Here is a 21,182-nt window from a genome sequence, read left to right as displayed (position 1 = left end):
CTCAGTCAATCAACAAACATTTATTAAGAGCTTCCCACGGGCAGGCAGTAGGTTAAGTGCTTAGGCTACAAAGAAAGGTAAAAACAACTGTCCTCTCAAGAAACTCACTGTCCAAATGGTCTTACCCACCTTCTCCATCTTCCCCTCCGCTGTGAAAGCTCTTTTATGCCTTTTTTTAATGTGAAAGAATGTACCCCATTCTATCTCTCCCTTTTCCCTTACTCCTTGAATTCCTCTTTTGCACCCTTTAATTTTTTTTAGATATTTTCCTGACATATTCAACTTACACTTATGCCTTCTGTTTCTGTATATTCCTTCTAACTGCCCTGATAATAATAAAAAAAAATTCTTAAGATTAACAAGTGTCATCTTCCCATATAGTAATATAAGCAGTTTAACCTTATTGAATCCCTTATCTTTTTCCTGTTTATCTTTTTATGCTTCTCTTGAATCTTGTATCTAAAAGTCAGTTTTCTGTTCAGCTCTGCTCTATTTCAGGAGTACTTGAAATTTCTCTGTTTCATTAAAAATCCATTTTTTCCTCTGAAATACAAAAAATATTTTGTATTTTATTGGGTAGGTAATTCTTGGTTGTAATCCTAGCTCCTTTGTCCTCCATAATATCATTCCAAGCCTTCCTCTCCTTATATGCATAAGCTGCTAAAATCTTGTGTTATCCTGACATGACTCTACAATATTTGAATTGTTTCTTTCTGGTTGTTTGCAGTATTTTCTCTTTGACCAAGGAGCCCTGGAATTTAACTATAATATTCTTGGAATTTTCATTTTGGGATTTCTTTCAGGAGGTGATTGGTTGATTCTTTCAGTTTCTATTTTACCCTCTTGTTCTAGAATATCAGGGCAGTTTTCCTTGATAATTTCTTGAAAAATGATATCTAGGCTTTTTTTTTTTTTATCATGGTTTTCAGGTAATTCAATAATTCTTAAATCTCTCCTTGAGATTTAGGTCAGTTTTTCCAATTATATATTTCACATTTTCTTCTATTTTTCTCATTCTTTTTATTTTGTTTTATTGTTTCTTGATGTCTCATTAGCTTTCACATTGCCCAAAGTTTAAGGAATTATTTTCTTCAGTGAGTCTTTTTACTTCCTTTTCCATTTGGCCAATTCTGTTTTTTAAGATGTTCTTCTCTTCAGTGTACTTTTGTGCCTCTTTTGCCATTTGAATTATTCTGTTTTTTAAGGTGTTGTTTTCTCCAGTATTTTTAGTGCCTTTTTTGCCAAACTGTTGACTGTATTTTCATGGTTTTCTTGCATCATCCATTTCTTTTCCGAATTTTTTCTCTATCTTTCTAATTTCATTTCTAAATTTCTTTTTGAGCTCTTCCAGGAATTCTTTCTTTTGGCCCAGAGACCAGTTCTCATTTTTCTTTGAAACTTTAGCAATTTTGACTTTGTCTTCTTCTGAATATATGTTTTGATTTTCCCTTCCCCATGGTAACTTTCTACGGTCGCATTCTTTTTTGTTGTTTGCTTATGTTCCCAGCCTATTTCCTGATTTTTAACTTTATGTGTTAAATTGGGCTCTGCTCCCAAGGTGGAGGGGGACACTTTCCCAAATTTCAGGGTTTTTATGCCGCTGTTTTCAGAGCTAGTTCTAGGAGTCTGTAAGTTTTCAGTTTTTCCAAGGTGGTATGAGGAGAGGTGTATTTACTACTTACTCTCCTGGCCTGTGCTCTGGTCTGTGAGCAGTCACCCTGGAACTGTGACCAAGAGCTGCAAACACTAGTACTTCTCCTTGCCCTGGGACCTAAAACCCAGGACTGCAACCTGGATCCCAGTACTGATAATACAATAGAGCTCTGCACCCAGTGCCAGCAGAGGGGGCCCTGTAATCTACTTCTGACCAGTTGTCCACCCCCTTACTGTGTGTGGACTAAGACCTCTGGAAGCCACCACTGTCACAACTTATTCAGTCTCCCCTAAGGCCTGCTGCTAGTTTGCCAGGGCAAACCCTGTGCTCCACTCTTACCTTAGTGTGAGAAACCTTTCCTGTTTCACCCCATCCTTTTGTGTATCCTGCCACTCCAACATTCATTCTGAGGCATTATTTTTTAAGTTTTTTGGAGGGAATTTAGGAAAGCTCAGGCAAGTCCCTACCTTTTCTATGCCATCTTGGCTCCACCCCAAAGAACTCCCTGACTTAACTGTAGAGACAACATACAACTATTTACAAAAATACAGATACAGAAAAAATTGGAGGTACTTTTGGAGGGAAGGTAGTAGCATTATTACAAGACTCTGGGAAAGGCTCCCTGTTGATGGTGGGATATTATCTTAGATTTGTAGAAAGCTGAGAAATCCAGGAGGGGAGATGAGAAGGGAAGAAAGTTCCAGGCATAGGAGGACAGCAAAGAAGTTGGGAGATAGGGAGTGGCTTGTACAGGAAAAAGCAAGACCACCACTGGGTCACTTAGAGTACATGAATGAAGGAAAAGTGTAAGAAGATTGGAAAGTTAGAGGGCTAGGTTCTAAAAAGACTTTAAAGGCCAACTAGAGCATTTTAGCATTGGAGATGATTGAGTAGGAGAGCATCATGGTCATACTGGAGCTTTAAGAAGATCAATTTGACAGCTAAATGGAGGTTGGGCTATGATGTGGAGAGGCTTTAGTTGGGCAGAGCCACCAGCAAACTATTGCAATATTCCAGGGGAGTGATGATAAGGGCCTGCATCAGAGTGGCAGCATTGTCAGAAGAGAGGAGTGTACATAGATGTTGTGGAGGTAAAGTATTACAGGACTTGGCAATAAATTGGATATGAGGAGATGAGAGATAATAAAGAGTCAAGGATGACACCTAGCTTGTGAGCCTGAGGGCTGGGGAGGACGGTGGTGATTACTTGATGATAATAAGGAAGTTAGGGAGAAGGGAAGGTTACTATAAGACATCCAGTTTGAGATGTCCATTTGGCAGTTGGCAATGACAAGACTGAATGGAGGTCAGAGAAGAGTCAAATCAATCTGAATATAGTCAGCATAGAGATGGTAATTAAATCCATGGGAGTTGATGAGATCACCAAGTGAAATAGTATATAGCAAACTATGGCCCAGCTCTGCTTTTGTACCGGAGCTCAGAATGGCTTTTACATTTTAAGATAAAGCTTTATTGTATTTCAAAATATAAAAACCTTTCTTAGCTGGAGGATCCTACAGATATAGGCAGCCCTTAGAAGAGTTGCCTGTCAGTACCTGGTATAGAAGAAGAGAAGCAGGCCTAGGACAGTGCCTTGGGGAACATCTGTGTTAACAGGCATGACATGGATGAAAACCCAGCAAGGGCCTGGGAAGGAGGAATCAGACAGGAAAACGAAGAAAGGGTAGAGTCATGAAAACCTAGGAAGAAGAGAGTGCCAAAGAGCAAAGCATCCCTCGGATAGGGGCAGGAGCTAAGGAGGAGAAAGGGCTGGTGGCCAGGCACTAACCTTGTGGAACAGTGAAGGGAAATGTCCTTGAGGTCAGTAGCCACCAGAATCAGAACTGGATTGTAAATATGGGCTGAATGAACCCAAAGAAAGAGATATTACTGAATGATGATGAGAGCAAATAAATCCCTCATGAAAGGATTTGAAATGATGGGAGTTCATGCATGGTTTTTCTGTCTAGTTTCTTCTTCAAGGCAGAAGACTCCTGGGCTGGGGTGCCCTGCCTGTGATACAGAGGCCCCTGGGAAGGCCAGCTCCCTTAGTGTGCTCCATCCATGCTGTGCTCCCTGCTGCCTTTGTTCATCCGCTTAGACTTAGGCAGGGATAGACAAACCATGACCCTCCTTTTGTAAGGTCTGCTAAGAATGGGTTTTTATATTTTTCATTAAAATTCCATTGTATTTTAAAATGGAAAAAGCCATTCTTAGCTCCCAGCTATACAAGAACTTATGGCAGGCTGGATTTGGCCCTTGGTATAGTTTTCTGATCCCTGAAGATGGCTGCTACCTGTAGCCAGGCTGTCCTTTAGAATAGTGACGCAATCTTAGGCCCAGAAAAACTAAGTCAAACACTTAGCTAGCCAACCCTGGACAAGCTTTTGAACACTCCTGGACCTCAGTTTCCTCCATAAAATGGGGATAATGTTCACCGTAGCCACCTCAGAGCTATTGTGATAGAAACATTTTGTAAGGTAGAAGGAATTATATATCAATGTGTTTTTCAAGGTTGGATTCCTTTTTTCTCCTTCCCATGGACCCTTTCTCTAGCCTGTCTAGTCCTTCCTTTCTGAATCCTTAAAACACACAAAAAGTCCCACCTAGGTTAGCACACTTAATTTTATCCTCCTGTTTACAATAAGTTTTGGTTATCCAGATAAACTGTTAATGCTCTGAGATCAAGGACTGCCTTTTCTGCCACCAGATCATAGATCCAGAGCTAGAAAGAATCATAGAGACCTGTCTTGGGGGTCCCTCTGTTCCCTTCTCCCCAATGCCATAATGTTATTTGCTAGAATATCAAGCAACTGTGATTTGGGGGAAAGGGGCAGAGAGAGGAGGACATGATTCCCCACACACGTACAGATCAGAACCAGTCTGTAACTTAGATTAACTTGAGGGAGATTCCTGGGAGTCAGAGAGGTTAAGCAGCAAACTGTCCACAGCCACATAGGCTGAGTGGTGATATCAGAAGCCAGGTCTTCCTCTGACCCAGTCTTATGCTCCATCCCTGCTGTCTCATACTTGGCACATATTGAACACTAAACAAATACTGCTTGATTTGGCTTCCTTTCAAAATAGTCCAAACAGCAAATTGAAGGAGAAAAACCCCTTCGTTTGTAGACTCAGAATACTTTGGGGTTGTCTTCAGGCTCGATCCAGCCTTTGCTGGGTCCTGGCTGTGTGCCACTAGTGAGCCAAAGATGCAAACAAGTCCTCTAGAAATTCCTGGCACCAGAGCAGTCTTGGCAAAAGCTACAGGACTGTATTATATGTGACCAGAAGAGTTGGACTGAGTGACCTCAGGAGCCCCAGGGTTTGTGTTCTTGGGATATGCTAGAAAACCAGCTTCTCCTAACCTTCCTTAAGCCGACGTGGCATCCTCCTAATTGACAAGTCCTGTTCTCCTTCCTTTTCCCTTTCTACATGTGTTTGATCCATGAATTCATCCAGTCATTCTCTTGAGAAGTGAACTAGAAAGACAAAATGTAAAGGCAGACTTCACAATGCTCCATTTGCCCAGGTCTGGGCTGGCCAGCCCAGGAATTGAGTAATTCACACTTACAGCTCAGATTCCGGAGACAGATTTCCATCCTGGGTCTTTATGCACACCTCAGTTTCAGACACTTCATAAAGCTTTCTGAGCCTGAATATTTTCTTTTCTTCTCACTTCTGTGAAATAGGCTATTCTGAGTGTGAAGCATTAGGTTGGAGGGCTTTCTCTCTAAGCCCACCCCCCACCCCTTAAGGATTAATGGACATAAAGGCTGTATGAGACCATTCCATTATTCAGACTGGAAAAGTGATTTCCAGGGGCTTGTGGTGAAGGAGAACCTTACTGATGAATGAGCCATTTGGTCTCCCACCTCAGAAATCTGGCTTTGCTTCTTAGACTAAACCTCTGTGAAGGCTTAATTTTTGTTGTTTTGTCAATGATAAGGATAATGACTCATTTCTGGAGTGTGAATTATAGATTCACAAAGTCCCTTCCCCCTAGCAGGCAGCCCTGTGAACTGAGGAGGGTGCAAATGTTACCATGTCCATTTTACAGATGAGGAAACTAGGACACCAAGGAGTGACCTGCCCTGCCTGTGGTCACGGGAAAAATCCAAATAAAACCCATTTCTCCTATTCCCAGATCCAGTCCCAGGAATCTCAATTATCAAATAGATTTCCTTTGCCTGTCTGCCCAGGGTGCACTGGATTTCCAGTTTGGTTCCTTGTCTTTTATTCTGTGAGAGGCAGTGGCAGTGCCATGAAAAGATTCCTCCCTGGACTTGGCGTCAGAAGACCTGCTTTCAGTGACCTATAGTGAGTCACTTCATTCTTTACCTTAAAAAAAAAAAATGGAGTAATAATTCTAGTGTTCTAACTCATGTAACAATTCTTTAAAGAATAGACATTTCTCTTTGGGAAACCTCCATTTAAAATAAGTTCTCCATTCTTTACATCCATCTGTATTTGGTGTGTTCCTTCCACCCCTTCCCCATGAGCTTTCTGATCTGTTTCAGTCATTCCAAGGCTGTTACAAGGGAAAACAGACTATTCTGAAGGGGAAGGGCCTCTCTGCCCATGTTGCCCCCCAGCTGTGATCAGTAATAGGCATGCTCCCCTCTTTCTCTCCTCTTAGAAAGCCAGTAAAATTTTGACACTCTTGGGCATTGGCAAAACACCCAGCAGGCTTCGGCTCATGCCTATCCCAGCATGCCCTCAACACATGGCTGCATTGGATCGTTCCCATTGACGTGCAAGGCCCAGGAGGGAGTCATCGGCAATGGCCAAGCTGCCTGATTGAAATGGCATGTTACCATTTAAACAATATTAATACTATTTGACTCATTAAATATACAAAGGCCAGTTTAAGTGCTTCCATGTGTGTGCTGTTCGCTCAGGCGGGAGCCTCGTCAGTTGGCTTCATGTGGTTTCAGACAACATTTTAGTGCATTCTTAAAATACCCACAAAAGCCTTTATGTAAAAACTCATAAATGTGAACCACATAAAAATTATTTTTTCCCCTGTTCCATGTCATTATGATCAAAGTACAGTAGGTAAGAATAAATTTACAAAAGCTTGTTGAGGTCCCTCTTTAATTAATGTTTCACGCGCAGAGTGTGCCCATAAACCATATAATAGGGATCTGTCTGTAGGCCCTGTGATAATCATTCTGCTCGTTGTCTTGGAGGGAGCGCACTTGGGGAGCTCTCCTGACAGCACTTGTGGCCTTTTTGGATCTTCCCTCAGTTCCTTTGCTCTCTTCACATTCAAATGTCAGGCAGGTTGGAGCTTGTGATCATTCTGGGCTGCAGCCATCTGTTTAGGTGCTGGAAATGCAAGATTCTTCTCGAAAAGTCAGGGCTATTTGTCATAACAGGTTGGCTCACCCAGGGACTGCCCTGTTTCCAAAGAGGGGCATGGACTGGCTTCAAGGGGGAAGCTTTGAGGAGGCAGCAGAGATAAAAAGTGCTCTGTGGCCTTTGAATCACCATCTAAATACTAGCTGTTCTTTCTCACTCTCTGGTTCTGTGGCAGCAGTTTGTTGTTGAAAACTAAAGTCACGGCATCTGGATAACACACCACTTCTACCTCGGCCCTTTGGTCCTTTTGACCTTGTGAGAGGCGCTGCAAGTGATGGGGAAGAGAAGACGAAGGAGAACTGAAGAATGTTCCCTTTCGCCAGGCCACAGGCCCAGGGTGGGGCATGGAATGGGAAATGACCAGTTCCACCTTCTAAAATGTCAACACACTCCCATTTTTCTTTCTGGACATAAACAGAAAGCTGGACTGGGGCAAGGGGAGAAAATGGAAGCTACCTGGGGCTTTGGAGAGCTGTCAGGCCCCCAAGATTTCTCCTGGTTTCCTTCCACACTAGTTCCACCCTCCTTATTTCCTCCACTGTTCCGGTGCACATGGGGTTAGCATCCACCCAAGAACAACATGGTATCATGGATTTGGGAAGTGGAGTGATTGGTGGGCCTCAAACACCCAAAACTTTTCAGCTGCAAAACTGTTTAGGGAGCCGGCTGATGAAAATGCCAGCCGGGTTCCAATCCATCTTTCCAATGTGGTCTTGTGGTCGCCAGGCCAAAAGTAAGAGGGAGTTACTGGCTCTTCCACTTCCCCCATCACATAAAAGATGCCACAGTCATAAAGTTGTTTTTCTCCCTTTTGACTTGGGGCTGCCCTCCCGACAGGCAGACTGGATGGAAAACTCACCAGGTTTTAGAATCCAGTGATCAGCTGCCTAAAGAAATAGTGTTAACGAGCTTGTTGTGGGCTGATTCAAGCTAATTTGGTCATTATTGTAGGCTTGACTAATAATTTAGCTAACTGGCTCAGGGAGTCATTAAAACCTGACAAAACAGGAGGAACGCTTGCAGGGCTTATGGTGCTGGATTCTCTGGGGTGCTGTAAAATTCCAAGTCCTATAATGACTTGAGCTTTGAATTCTTGTTAAATCTCTCTTGAATGCGCTCCAGGAATACAGGTGATATGTCAAGGTAATGCCCCTATGGACTCACAAAAATGACCCAGTCAGTAGCTAGGACCACATTTGGATAAGTACAGTTCTGAGGAGGGCTGAGTTCTGATTAGGATGGCCTTCTCTTTGGGTCCAGGTTACTTCCTGAGTCAAGTTATTCCAAAACACTAAGATCACATTGGATATCCAGGAGATAACCCAGAGTGTTCTAGAACTGGGCCCCAGTAGTATAACAGGCTGTACCTGAAGATCCAATTACTTCAGCATTAAGCACCTACTCTTTATGGAGAGCTATTATTGGCAAGTGGGGCTGGGGAGATACAGGCATACATTACTCTACTGAAAACTCATCTGTGATTAATACATCTAAGGTACAATGGAAGTCTATAAGGTGAGGGCATTCCAGAGAAATAGCAAGGAAGGGTGGGGGGATGATCATACAAGGCTTCTGGAGTTGAGCTTTCAAGCTTGAATAGAAGGACCACAAATAAAAAGGAACAGAGAGTATGTTCCCCATAGCAGGGACAGTGTGTGCAAAGGCATGGGGCAGAGGTTCAGAGGCACATTTTGTCTGAAGTCTTCATCACATGTGTGGAGGCTGGGAAGGGTACCAGAACCAGACTACGGAGGGCCATCCATGCCAGGGAGAGGAGCCCCAGATCTAGCATTTCCCTAATTGGTGTGAAATCCCTGGGCAAAATAAATGTATTGTAGAGTCTTCCATTTCCCCCAAAATGGCTTCCAGGTTTTACAGAGTGGGGTGATACATCTGTCCCCAAAGGCAAAATAACTCTGTTGGACACCTTTCCTTCAGGTGCTAGTTGGATAGGTTCTTTATGGTAGAGAGACTGGTTACTTTGAATGCCAGTGTAGAGGTCAGAGGACCAAGGTTCAAGTTCCAACTCAGTCATTAACCAGCTCTATGACCTTAGGCAAGTCACTCCTCTCTAGACCTGAATTCCCCCAGCTGTCAAGTAAGAGGGATAGATGAGATGGTGTCTAAGGTCCCTTCCAACTCAGATATTCTGTGATTCTAATGGATTTTCTTGTGCCCAAACTGTAGAATACATTATTCTGCCCTTTCTGTGGAGGTTGAAGGTCAGCCTTTCTACTTGATGACTCTATCAGTTTTGATATAATAACCTTTCTTGAGTATCAGTGGTTTTAAATTCACAATAGAATTGATGCTGCGTTTGATAGGGATTGGAGTGTTCAACTTTTCTGCTCAGCAAGAGAAGTGTGTTCTTAGTTATGAGATAGCACTTCAAGATTGTGGTTGCTAACCATGGGACCCAGGACGTGGTATGTAACCTCTCTGGGAATGGGTTTGCTTATCTGCAAAATGGAGTTAATGATAATACCTCCCTCTGCTGGAGAGTAAGGAGATAAGCTACATGAAGAACTTGAAACTTCCTGGCACTGTGTCGTGTCGGCTGTCATTTTGATTATTATTACTCCTGGGTAAATATACCAACCTGAGATAGTAGTTGCTAGGACTGAGCCATTGTGCCCCCTCCCCCACATTAGCTCCTGAGTGTCCACAGTGTTGTCTTCATCCCATGGAAAATGAAGGCAAATTGACATCTCCATCTCTGGCACACACTGCCACACTTCCCATTCCCTTTCTTTTCCTTCTATACATTTTATCTTAATTAGGAGGCTCAATCTAAAGATTTTCCGGACTGGCTCAGGCAGAAATAGCAGTGATGTTGTTCAGCGCAGCCCTGAACTCCTGGCCAGCTTTTGTAGCTAGCTCGTCTAGAAAGAGCTGCTCTGCTTATAATTGGAACTGGAGGCCCCATTTGTTCAGTTTCTTAAGGAGTCTCTAGCTGTTGAAATTACCATTAACTTGTGTTTCCTCCTCCCCTTCCATAAAGTGTCTGTTATAAAAGATAAATGGAAATCCTGACACTGTTACCCCAAGCAGGGACACCCTGGAGTCCTGAGCACCCCTTAAGTGGGTCTTGGGCAGATGAAAGAGGAAGGGGTGGGGTGTTTTTATCCTGGGACTTGGAGTGGTGAAACCGGGCATGGAAGTCTCATATCTAATAGATACCTGGGCGTCCTTCCTACAGGTATTTTGAAGGTGGTGTCTCTTCTGTCTACCTCTGGGATCTGGATCATGGCTTTGCAGGAGTGATCCTCATTAAGAAGGCTGGCGATGGATCAAAGAAGATCAAAGGCTGTTGGGATTCCATCCATGTGGTGGAAGTTCAGGTATAGACATTGACACAGCTGAGAGAGGCGGCATCTATTCAGGACAGCAAAGCCCCACGATCCTGCACGGCAGCTAATGTTTCTTATTTTAAAGCAAGGGGCGGATGGGGTAGAGTTTAAACCCCTGTTAGTGCTGGAAAATACCCTGAAGCCATTTGGACAAAGATAAGTCAGAATTATATAATAGGAATAACAACGATAAAGAAACCAGAAGGATTGAAAATAGGCCTTTTCCCTGGATACAAACTCATACTTGGAACATCTGAGCCTTTGCAGATACTTAACCCTGTGCCTCACTAAAGAAACCAAGTGGTTGGGCGGTGGGGGCAGTGTTCTGTCCCTGTGTCTAGCAGTGACCAAGCGTCTCTCAGTTGCTGGCTATGGACTAGGTCCTCCATTCTATCAGGGGAGACAATATGTATACACATGAATATATACAAAATGAAGGCAAGCCCATAATACTTTGTATCCAAGATAATTGGGCAGAAGAATTTTAAAATCATTTGGGGCTTTAAAGAAAACATGTAACTTCTAATCAGGCATTTCACTGCCTACTTGATGTTTGTTGCAGTGGGCATAGAGACAAAAGAGAGATATTCCCTCCCTTTTAGGAGCTTACAGGCACATCTCTAGGTATTTAAGAAATATGATGGGATCAGACAAGTTTCCTCCAGAATCAGTGTTTGATCCAAGCTGTGGAGGAGTCCAGAGTGCATTCCAGGAACAGAAAAGAGCCAGTACAGAGGTAGAGATGAGAGCTAGGGCCTGTGTGGGTGAGGAACTGCAAGACAGGCAATCTGGCCAGTGCGTAATACAGAACAAAGCCGGGAAGATAGGATGGCGCCAGGCTCTGTCAAATGCAGAAATGTGTATTTGATCCTGGAGGGAATAGGGAGTCGCTGGAATTTCTTCAGTAAGGGAATGATATGGTCAGATCTGTATTTTATGTTGGAAGAAGGATAGATTGGAGTGAGGAGAGACCTGAGCCAGGGAAACCAATTAGGAACCCATTGTGACAGTTTAAGTGAGAGGAGACAAGTACCTAAACAAGAGAGGTAACCACAGCATAGAGAAAAGGGGATCAACGTGAGTGGTGTTGTGGACATAGAAACGAAGGATTTGGTCCTAGATTGGATGTGAGGAGTCAGGAATAACAGTGAGATTGCAGCTGGAAAGACAGTGGTGTCCTTGACAAAAGTAACAAAGTTTGGAGCAGGGCTATGTTTGAACTGAAAGATAATGGAATCTTTTGGACAGATTCTGAGTTGAGAACTGAGCATGAGAGACACCTTGGTACAGTCTGTTAGAAATGTCCAGTAGGCAATTGTTGGAGTTTTTATCCTTGGGGGGTGGGGTGGGGAGAGGCTGTGACTCAGGAGAGACTAGGGATGGATATATAGATTCTAAAGTCATTTGCATAGAATTGGTAATTAAATCCATATGGGCTGATGAGGTAATAACCAAGAAAAAAGTACAGAGAGAAAGAGAAAGCCCTGGAACAGTGCTTTAGGGTACACCTACAGTTAGGGGGCAGAACACAGATGATTAGTCAGGAAAGGAAAGTGAAAAGGAGGAGCTGGACAGGAAGGAAACCAGAAAGCAGAGACTTGAGAACCCAGGGAGGAGAAGGTGGTTAACAGCATCATATGTAGCCTCAAGAAAGAATAGGGCTGAGAAAAAGCCATCCAATTTAGCAATTTAGCCATCCATGGTAACTTAGGAGAGAGCATTTTCATTTGAATGAATTTGCTCGTTGAAACCAGTGAGCAAAGGCTTATAAAGAGTGAGAGGAGAGGAAGTGTGCAACAACTTTCTTCATGTCAAATTGTGGGGCCTCATACCTCAGAATAGCCTCTGCCTCCCTCTGCCATCCATCCTCCAGCCTCCCAACTGCCAGTGTGATATCCCTAAAGGAGGGGTTGATCATGTCTGTCACACCTCTGTCTCTCTCTGTCTCTGTGTCTCTCTCTGCAGTATCTCGCTGTTATCTCCAGAACCACATACAGACTCCTCTCTTGGCATTTAAAGCCCTCTCTAACTATTTCCCTTCATGTACCCTCCTGCCTGGCCAAACTGCCTTTCACACTGCTCACATCCATCTCACCACACCTCCCATCTCTTTGCCTTTGTCCTTGCTAGTTCCCATTTCTGGAATGCTTTCCCTCCTCACCCCCTTCTCCACCATGCTTTCCTGTCTTTCAGAACTCATCGTCAAGGTCCCTTCTTTGAGGAGGAGAGACCTCTCTGGACCTTCCACCCAAGTCCCTCCCTTGTACAGATTCTGTAGCTACTCATGTGTGCACATTAACCACCACCCCCCATTACAGACTGAGATTGTTTTTTGCATTTATTTGTGTCCTTGGTCCCTGGCACAAAGCAGACCCTCCAATGCTTGCCATTGGATTGACTTCATTAGAACTCACAGCAGATGGTCATTTCCTGGCTGGCGTCCCCTGTGCACCACCTGGTACTCCAGCCGCTCTCTGACTTCTTCATCTCCTCCCCCAACCAGGAGAAATCCAGTGGCCGCACTGCCCATTACAAGCTGACCTCCACGGTGATGCTGTGGCTGCAGACCAACAAATCAGGCTCTGGTACCATGAACCTCGGAGGCAGCCTCACTAGACAGGTACACCCACCTCCCGTTCCCAGGCACCTGCTGGTGTTTCCCAGGTGCTTTGTGCCCATTTTCCATGTTATTCTCTTAAGTCGGCAAGCTCTAGTTTTTAGTATCAAGGAATGCATGGATGGATATGATTCGGGCCCTATCCTCAAGTTCCTTACGGTCTAATAAGGTGGGGGAGGGTAAGTGAGGAAATGTGTTGGAGAAGAGGTGTGGTGTCTGAGTTTGGCCTGAAAAGAAGGGGAGCAGGGGCTGGGGGTGGGGTGGGGGTGGGATGAACAAAGATATAGAAATATGTTAAGCAAAGATAATGGAGGCAACAATTGGTGATATAAGTTGGTTCAAGCAGGACTGGTCAAGGTCCTCTCCCACTAGCCTTAGCTGGTGCCATAACTGTAGGCCATCCTCAGGACTGAGCATACCTCCAAAAAAAAACGAGACCTGGCCATAAAATTCGTGTGGCCAAATAAGAGGGCCAAAGGACCTCTGGAGGCAGATTGGTCCATCCCTTTGCTTCTGGACAGGAAGAGAGCTGCCCACACCCCTGGACAGAAGCCCCTCCTCTTGCTGGGGATCTATTCTTGTCCTCTGGGATTCTTGGAGAGGGTGGAGCTTAAGAGACTCCTGAGGAGTGCCATCCCTCTCCACCCACTTCTCCATTCCCTGCCACCTGGGGAATTGGTCAGACTTCACAAATCTGCATCCAGAGACTGCTCCCTCCATCACTCACTGCTCTTAACTGTTTATAATAATTATGCCTGCTTTACAGTGACCTGGACAAATATTTAATCCTTGGCTTTCCTAATAGCTTAAATCAGAGCTGTCAAACCATGGCCAGAGTCTGGTTCCAGGCTTGGCGTATAGGGCGGCCTGTGCCAAGCTAAACTCGAGGCTGATGAGTGGCTGTCCTCAGCACACCTTGGCTGAGGCTGCCTGGCCTCATCCCCATTGCTCTTGGGGCTTTAATGAGGGAATTCATGCTTCCGTCATCATTTTATATAATATAAAATCATATAATCCACCTGAGATGCATTAAAGGTAAAAAAGGAGTAAGAGTGAGGGGCAGAAATTGATGAGGGCAGCCAGGTACGACCTCTGCGCAAGCCAGGCCAAATCCAAGGTCTGTGCTGGGCTGGAGCTTTGAATTGGGGATTTCCTACCACTCAGAAGGTACAGTAGCCTCAGATGTAGCTTGCCCCCCATAGATGTGTTCTGTAATAGCTGGTAAGCTCTTGGATTTAAAGAGTGATTTTGTATGCATTTCTATGAATGGGAGCGTGGGGTACATACTGAAAGTCAACTTGGTATATTGGGGAAAGTACTCCATATTTAAAGTTGGAACCCTGGGTTCAAATCTTATCTCTGCTACTCTATACATGTCTGACCTTGCTTGGACAGATTCTTTATTCTCTTTGGGTCTCTGTTTGGTCTCTGTGGGTCTTTCCAATGCTGAATCCTGGAATTCCTGTCCCTGCTGGCAGCACAGGCTCTGTGCAGTCGGGAGATGCCTCTTCCACAATTTTGGGTGACTTGTGGATGCCAAGAAGCACAGACACATAGTACCAGAGAGGTCAAACCCAGAGCTGCTGTGGTGGACCAGGAGGCCCATGGTATGGGCCACATTCCTGAGAAGGGCTGCCTGAGTCAGAGTAGCCTTGTGGACAGTGAGACTCTTGAGCTAGTGAGCATCTGAGGCAAGATTTGAACTCAGGTTTTCCGCACTCCAGGCCCAGCATAGCTGGAACATGGACACTCCAGAGAAAACTAGAATATAAACTCAAAAGACAATGGTTTGGAGGACCCTAAAAATGCACACAGACCATACTGGGTGGGCTTTAGAACATAGAATGTCTACAGAGCTGGAAGCGACCTCTGAGTAGGCAACATTTTAGCTACCAGAGACTTCAGAGATTTTGTCATCTAACCAATCCCCTCGTTTTGCAGATGAGAAAATTGAGAAAAGAATGCCTGGCCTGGCAGCTGATTCTTGGCCAAGCTGGAGCTAGAATAATAGGTGTCTGGACTCCTGGGCCCATGGCTGCTGCCTATATAAATATAGAGTGCTATGCTTCCTTCTTGGACCTTGTGCCTTCTGTAGGATCCCTTAATGCAGGATCTGTGGCTTCACTTCCTTCACGCTGTGGGAGCCGGCTGGAATGGGCCACAGTGAATGTGCCAGGCTCCCAGGCCTGCTGACCCTTTTCCCTGGGTTCACCATGATGCTGACATAGTGGTTTGTATTCCTGTTAAATCAGCAGAGTCTGGTCACACGTTGACTCATCCTGCAGCCATTCCTTACTAGTGGCTAGGAGCAAGAGCATGATAACTCAGCCATGACCAGGCTCACAGGCTATACCAACACTGCTGCATTAGTGACATCACAATGTTGCATTGCTTTCAAGAGGCCTGTGTTCAAATCCTGTCCCTGGTATCTATTAGTGGTGTGACCACACAAACAGGACACTGCCTCCCTGAGGCTTGCTTTCTTTATCTGTAAAATAGGAGTCATAATCCCTGTATTGACCTGTTTCAGAGTGTGGGGGAACCTCAAATGAGCCCTTATGTGGAAATCTACCAAAAACCAATGAGGCTGAAGACACCACCCTTTCTGAGGAAATAAAGAAACTCCATGTTTAACTTCTTCTCAAGGTTGCGGTAACTCATGGGACTTGAAATGGCCCCACAAGGAGCCCAAAGTAGGAAGATATGCTTCAGGTCATGCATGGCCTCTGGATCTTTTTCTGATGGTCAGATGAGGCTCGGGGTCACTGATCTTGCTGCTTGCAGATCGTTGGCCAGGATACCAGAGCCCCATGAGCTGCACTTGTAGATACCTAAGTGAATGGATGACTTTTACATTCTACTGAGTCATCCTTTGGCCTCTTCTTGTCCCTTCCTACCCCTCCCTCCAAACATAGACTTAACTTGTAGAAGTATAACAGACCATAGTGATTAAGCTGTCCCAGCTTTGACCCAGATTTGGTTGGAGACTTGGACTCATTAGAGTTGTTCCTTGCCTTTTCCCTGCAAGCACTTGGGACAAGAAGGGCACTTTGGTTTTGGAGCTGCATAGACAAGGATGAGCATTCTGGGTGCTGTGTGCTGAAAGCCAGCCTGGCCCCTGTTGAGGATCATTCATAGCTGAAGGTAAATAGGCCAGCAGAGAAGGTCACTCTCAGCCTTCCAGCCCAGCAGGCTACAGTAAAGATCCATTATGAAAAACACAGCATGAACAGCCTCCTCTGCTCCCCCTAGAAAGCCAAGCAGGGTATTCATTGCCCAGCAAAAGTGGAAGTCTGAAGCACCTCCGAATTGGTGAAAACACCCAGAGTCTACACTGAGGAAGTATATCCACTGGGGAATGCTGTGGAGTGGCTTCAGTCACTCATCTGATTCCCCTTGTTCCCATCCCTTTCTTAGAGAGCTCTACTTGAGCGAAAGCAACACTTGGTTCATGTGTGGCACAGCCAGGACAACCCCTCAGATGATGTGACCTAGAGACTGCATCTGATGAACAAAGCAGAGCATGAAGCAAAACATTTCTGCTGATTTGCCCCATCAGAACTGTCAGAAGGGAACTCCCATCAGGTCGTGGTAAAGCATGACCATCTTGTCAGAGTTGCATGAACCAATTTTGACTACAAGAGAATCTAGGGCCCTTCACTGACATGTTCCACTGATGCCTCATCTTAGACTCCTGAACATGAGGCCTGACAATGAACCACAGGTCCATATTCTAGAAGACAACTTAGCTAAATTCCAAGAAACTCATCAGGTAGTTGGCTGTGGCATAATTTTTTGGCTGTAGAAACTCTTAAAGACTATCACCTCAACTGTCAAGCCTTCTTTTCTGTGTTGCTTTGAGGGAGTGGTCCTCACACCGAAGGTGATTGAAGGGCCTTAAAAAACATTGGTGATCTCTTGCTGTCAGACCCTAATGTGGGGGCAGAGGAGATGGGGCCAGGTGAACATGTTAAAGAGGAAGTTGCATCACAAGGTCACCCAGTGTGACAGCTGGAGATGTGGGAAAGAAGAGAGAGTGTACATCTCTGGGGAGGGAGCCAAGGTTTCCGATCTGGGGAATGGCTCTGCAGATGTGCATTTGATGTTTTTTTCAGACTCTAAATATTTAGCAATGAAGGTGGAATGTTCTGCCGAGTGGGGAGATTAGGCCAGTCATTTGCAGGCTGAATTCTCTTCCCATCCAGCAATAGTCACCCCATGATATATCACCAGGCAATAAAACACCAGTGGAGACCCCCCCAGCCATTTATCATAGCAGGAAAATCCTCTCTGACTTGTGCTAGGCAATTAGGCAAAACCATATATTTTCAACGAGCTGGAAAAGTCCATTACCCCCTCTTCCAGATGTGGTGGAACAAAGGGAGGGCTGGGGTGGGGGAAAGGCAGGGAATGTATTTTTCACCAAAGGAAATTTAAAGACTACAGCTGTTGTCATGTACCTGGTGTTCCACAGAGGTGCCTAGGGTTGAGAACTACAACATGGGGGACTACCGAAGCTAAGCTGCAGTAGGCATTAGGGGGGCCAGTGGTTGAGTATGGTGAGATCTTCCTGGTGGTGACCACTGGGTGGCTAGATTTATGGAGTTCTTGGCTGAAAAGAAAGTAAAGATATATACATATATGTTATATATGTATACGTACATACACACACACACATACATTAAGGAGGAGAGTCAGGAATCATGTCACTGTACATGGAAAACTCTTAACTCTGATCAGTCCTCTCCAGCTGTATACGTGGAGAAAGAGAGAGACAGACGGATGGATGGATGGATGGATGAGAGAGACAAAGAAAGAGAAAGAAAGAAGAGAGAGATAGGTTGGTGAACACCACTAATTGATGTTAGAAGTAGAGGTGATGGAAGTGTTCCAGAATGTCTGAGAATCACATTGAAATTTGCCCCTGGGGCGTCTGTAAAAGTGAGTTGCACTTTACCTTTCCTGGAAGCTGAGCCATTTTTAACATCATCTAAAATGTGCGTCCAGGTCATAATTTTCCTTCCATTGTCTTACATAACCCCAGCATCCTGGAGAGCAGATATGACTATTTACTGGTGTAATCCACATGACATCTCACAGTTTCTAACCAAGTCATTTTCCCAAGTCTCCCAAAATCTGGCAGGAAACAGTTGTCCACTCTACTGGATCAGATGGACAAAGGCAGAGAAATCCAGCCAAGAGGAAAGAAACCAATCTGTGGGCTCTGGGGACAGGCAGAAGTGGTGCAGAGAGGCCTGGGAAGCAGGATGAAGTCCAGATCTCTCTGTTGCAGTGATTTTAAGGACAACGTAAATTGTACTTGGAGTTAGCATAGTGCCTGGCCCATAGTAAGCACTATCTAAGTGTTAGCTGTTCTGTTCTATTATCATATTCAGCTCTTGGGGTGCTGTGCTCAGAGAGCCAAGAAGTGACCATAGGAAGATGCACAGTGTTCCCTTCATCTCCTGGGAAATCTTGCAAAGTCATTTCTGTTTCATGATCACTGGAAGAATGACTTTTTGAGAGGATAGTTGATTGGGGATATACTGGTCGCTGACTTAAGACTCAACTGGAATCACCTCGCAGAACATCTGTGCGTCCACAGCACATAAAAATGTTTTTCTTCTGGCATCAGCTTTTATAAGAATGTAATAACATATGCATAGCAAAAACAAAAAACAATTCAGTTTTTGGCTGGCGTGTGTTGCCAGTGAGTTGGCCCTGACCAGGTGTAGAGAGAAGTTAGTAGGGGGTGTCAGTGGGGAGCATGTGGAGACATATTTATGAGTGCCAAAATCTCCCCTGCTGCTCCTCAGACTCTTCTGCCCTTCCACCCTCTGGTCTCGTCACTTCTGTCCAAAGGACAGGTCCGAGGTACTTGGAGCACTTGCCCCAGTGTAGTCAGCTGTGCTCCCAAGGCAGCCCGCAGTGCAGAGAAAGCCTCCTCCAGTGAGAAGTCCTTCACCTGTCCCTCTCTCCCTCCACCACTTTTGAGATGTCGTTTGCTTTATGAGCTTTTTGGAATGATTGTGAAAGAAATCTGGCCTTGAGGCACCTCTGTTGTTGTGAGACAAGGAAGAGGCAGATAAATGGAAAGGATGAGTCAGCCATGTGAGTTTGCCCCTGTGATCAGGACCCTGTGCCAAGAATGCCTTCCTGACTCCAGTCACCTGCTGTTCGCTCCACTGGGGCCCTCACTTCTGTCTTGACCTCTGCCCTTTCCCTATGGCTGCCAGGCATTGGATTGCCAGTCTCCATGGAGTTTGGGAGGTGTGGGGCCGGCTGAAGAGGAATGTCTACTTAGAGTGGTATGGCTCATGCCTTTTCTTCCAGCTCTCAACTTCTGTCTTTACAAGTGATAGTCAAGTTCCTGCCTGTGCCTCCCCCCCCCCCCCCCCAAAAAAAAAAAAGAAAACTAAAGGCCAGTTCTCTGAGCTTCCTTCACTGTGGGCATAGAAACCATTTGTAGTGGAGAAGGGAGGACACAAATCCAGCAGGTTTGTTTCCAGCAATTCCATTTAAAATGGGTGAACACCATCCCTGTCCTTGCTCCCTAACCCTAAACGCACTCTTCCCCGTAAGCAATGTTGCTTCAACATATATTTGAATTTGTTGTCTTGGAAATCAGGGTTTATTCATCAAAAGTTTGTTCCAGTAAACATTTGCAGCCCTGCTTACGGTGACATGTTAGACCAGAAACCCTAGTGAACTCAAGTTAGCCTTTTAGCTTCATGTCTTTGAGAAGAGATTTTCACCCTTAACCCATCTACCCCTAACTCCATAGAGGAGCATTTCCCAACATCTAACTTGGCCTGTCAAGGGCTCCTCCACAGGGGAACTATCACATTCCTTCTCTGCCTAAAGCTTTCTGAAAATCTGTACTTCCAAGGAGAGTTTCTTCCTTCCATAATTTGTCTAAAGAAATAGTCATCTTGTATTCTGCCTTTCTTTTCTTTTTGCTTTTTTCAGTCTTTCAGAAAAGCCATCCTGATAGAACCAGGGATCTTAGTGTCCAATCTCAGAACTGACCCAGCTTCTAGAGGTCTTCTAATGTCACCTGCCCCCCAGTGCAGGAATCCTCTCGATATCACCCCTGACCAAGGAGAGATCATCCAGCTTGAGCTTGAACACAGGCAACCCATTACTTCTGTGAGCAGCTCTGATGGTAGGAAGTTCAGCCTTGATGTTTATCCCAATGTTATCTCCCTGGAATTTCTATCCAGTGACCCTGGCTGGTTCTCACCTCTGAAGCTGCACAGAACAGGCCTCACTTTCTGATTGTTGGCCAGAGGAATGTTCCTTGATGTCTTCTCTCTCGTGTTTAATGCCTCAAGGGCTTTCACCCATTTGCCCTCTTTGTGTGTTTCCAGATCTTTTACTGACCTGGTTGTGTTCCACTTTGTCAATGCCTTCTTAAAACCTGGTGCCTAGAATGGAGCTGTGAGGGCCTCCCCCAGGGCCTGACCAGTGCAGCACTGTGCTAGCACTTAGAATGGTGGGACCTGAGCTTGCACCAGCCTTCCCAACAGCTGCGTCCTCACACACTGTTCAGTTGGCTTCATAAAGCCACTCACTATATTAAACACAGAATCTGCCAGGCATGGGTCATACTGGTAGTTAGTGGCAAGGCTAGGACTGGGAAATAGCCTTTGTAACCTAGGCTAGTGTACTTTCACTATGCCATGTTGTGTGTCTCTTACTTGTAGAGTAATAAGAGGAGGAGGAGCAAGAGATCATCTGGTCAGCAAGCTTCAAACCAGATGCTCTTTTAGCTCACAGACTATACAGCAACAGACTGGCTGGACTGGACCTTCTGAAGGCTAGCCCTGTCATTCAGTCATCCATCATTGATAAAGAGCTGCCCTTACTGGCAAGGTCACAGCTAAGTCAGGTCTTACAGGCCTGAGGTCTCCGTACCAGTGCTGATGATGCTGTCTCCAAGTCAAGTCAAGGAGAATTTGTCATAAAGAACCATCTTATACATGCCCCCGTGATGCCTTTCTTAATCCATCCAAGTCCATGCCTGGGCCACCCAGTTTGCAGGGATTCTCCTGTGGCCTCTTCATGCAGTCTGCATGGATACGAGGGCTGCCTGCTGTTGACCCATATTCTCCCCTCAGGGTCATGTGCCAGGCACTGAGCTCTTTACAGATATGTCATTTGATCTTCACAATAACCCTGTGGGGGTAGCTAGTATGAC

At 45.1% G+C, this 21,182-nt stretch overlaps 1 protein-coding gene across 4 annotated transcripts in view; it reads left to right on the top strand.

Moving 5' to 3' along the window:
• CAPZB (capping actin protein of muscle Z-line subunit beta) overlaps nucleotides 1-21,182 on the top strand; it is a 161,409-nt gene that overhangs the window by 132,474 nt on the left and 7,753 nt on the right. For all 4 annotated transcript variants that reach the window (XM_072609112.1, XM_072609111.1, XM_072609110.1 and 1 more), the window contains exons 5-6: nucleotides 10,215-10,356; nucleotides 12,869-12,985. In XM_072609112.1, coding sequence (XP_072465213.1) covers nucleotides 10,215-10,356; nucleotides 12,869-12,985 — 259 coding nt within the window. The remainder of the gene's footprint in view (nucleotides 1-10,214; nucleotides 10,357-12,868; nucleotides 12,986-21,182) is intronic.

The sequence above is a fragment of the Notamacropus eugenii genome, chromosome 5 (genome assembly GCF_028372415.1).
Source record: "Notamacropus eugenii isolate mMacEug1 chromosome 5, mMacEug1.pri_v2, whole genome shotgun sequence".
Classification (NCBI taxonomy): Eukaryota; Metazoa; Chordata; class Mammalia; order Diprotodontia; family Macropodidae; genus Notamacropus; species Notamacropus eugenii.
Note: the sequence above shows the minus strand (reverse complement) of the source record. Positions and strands in the feature narration are given on the sequence as shown.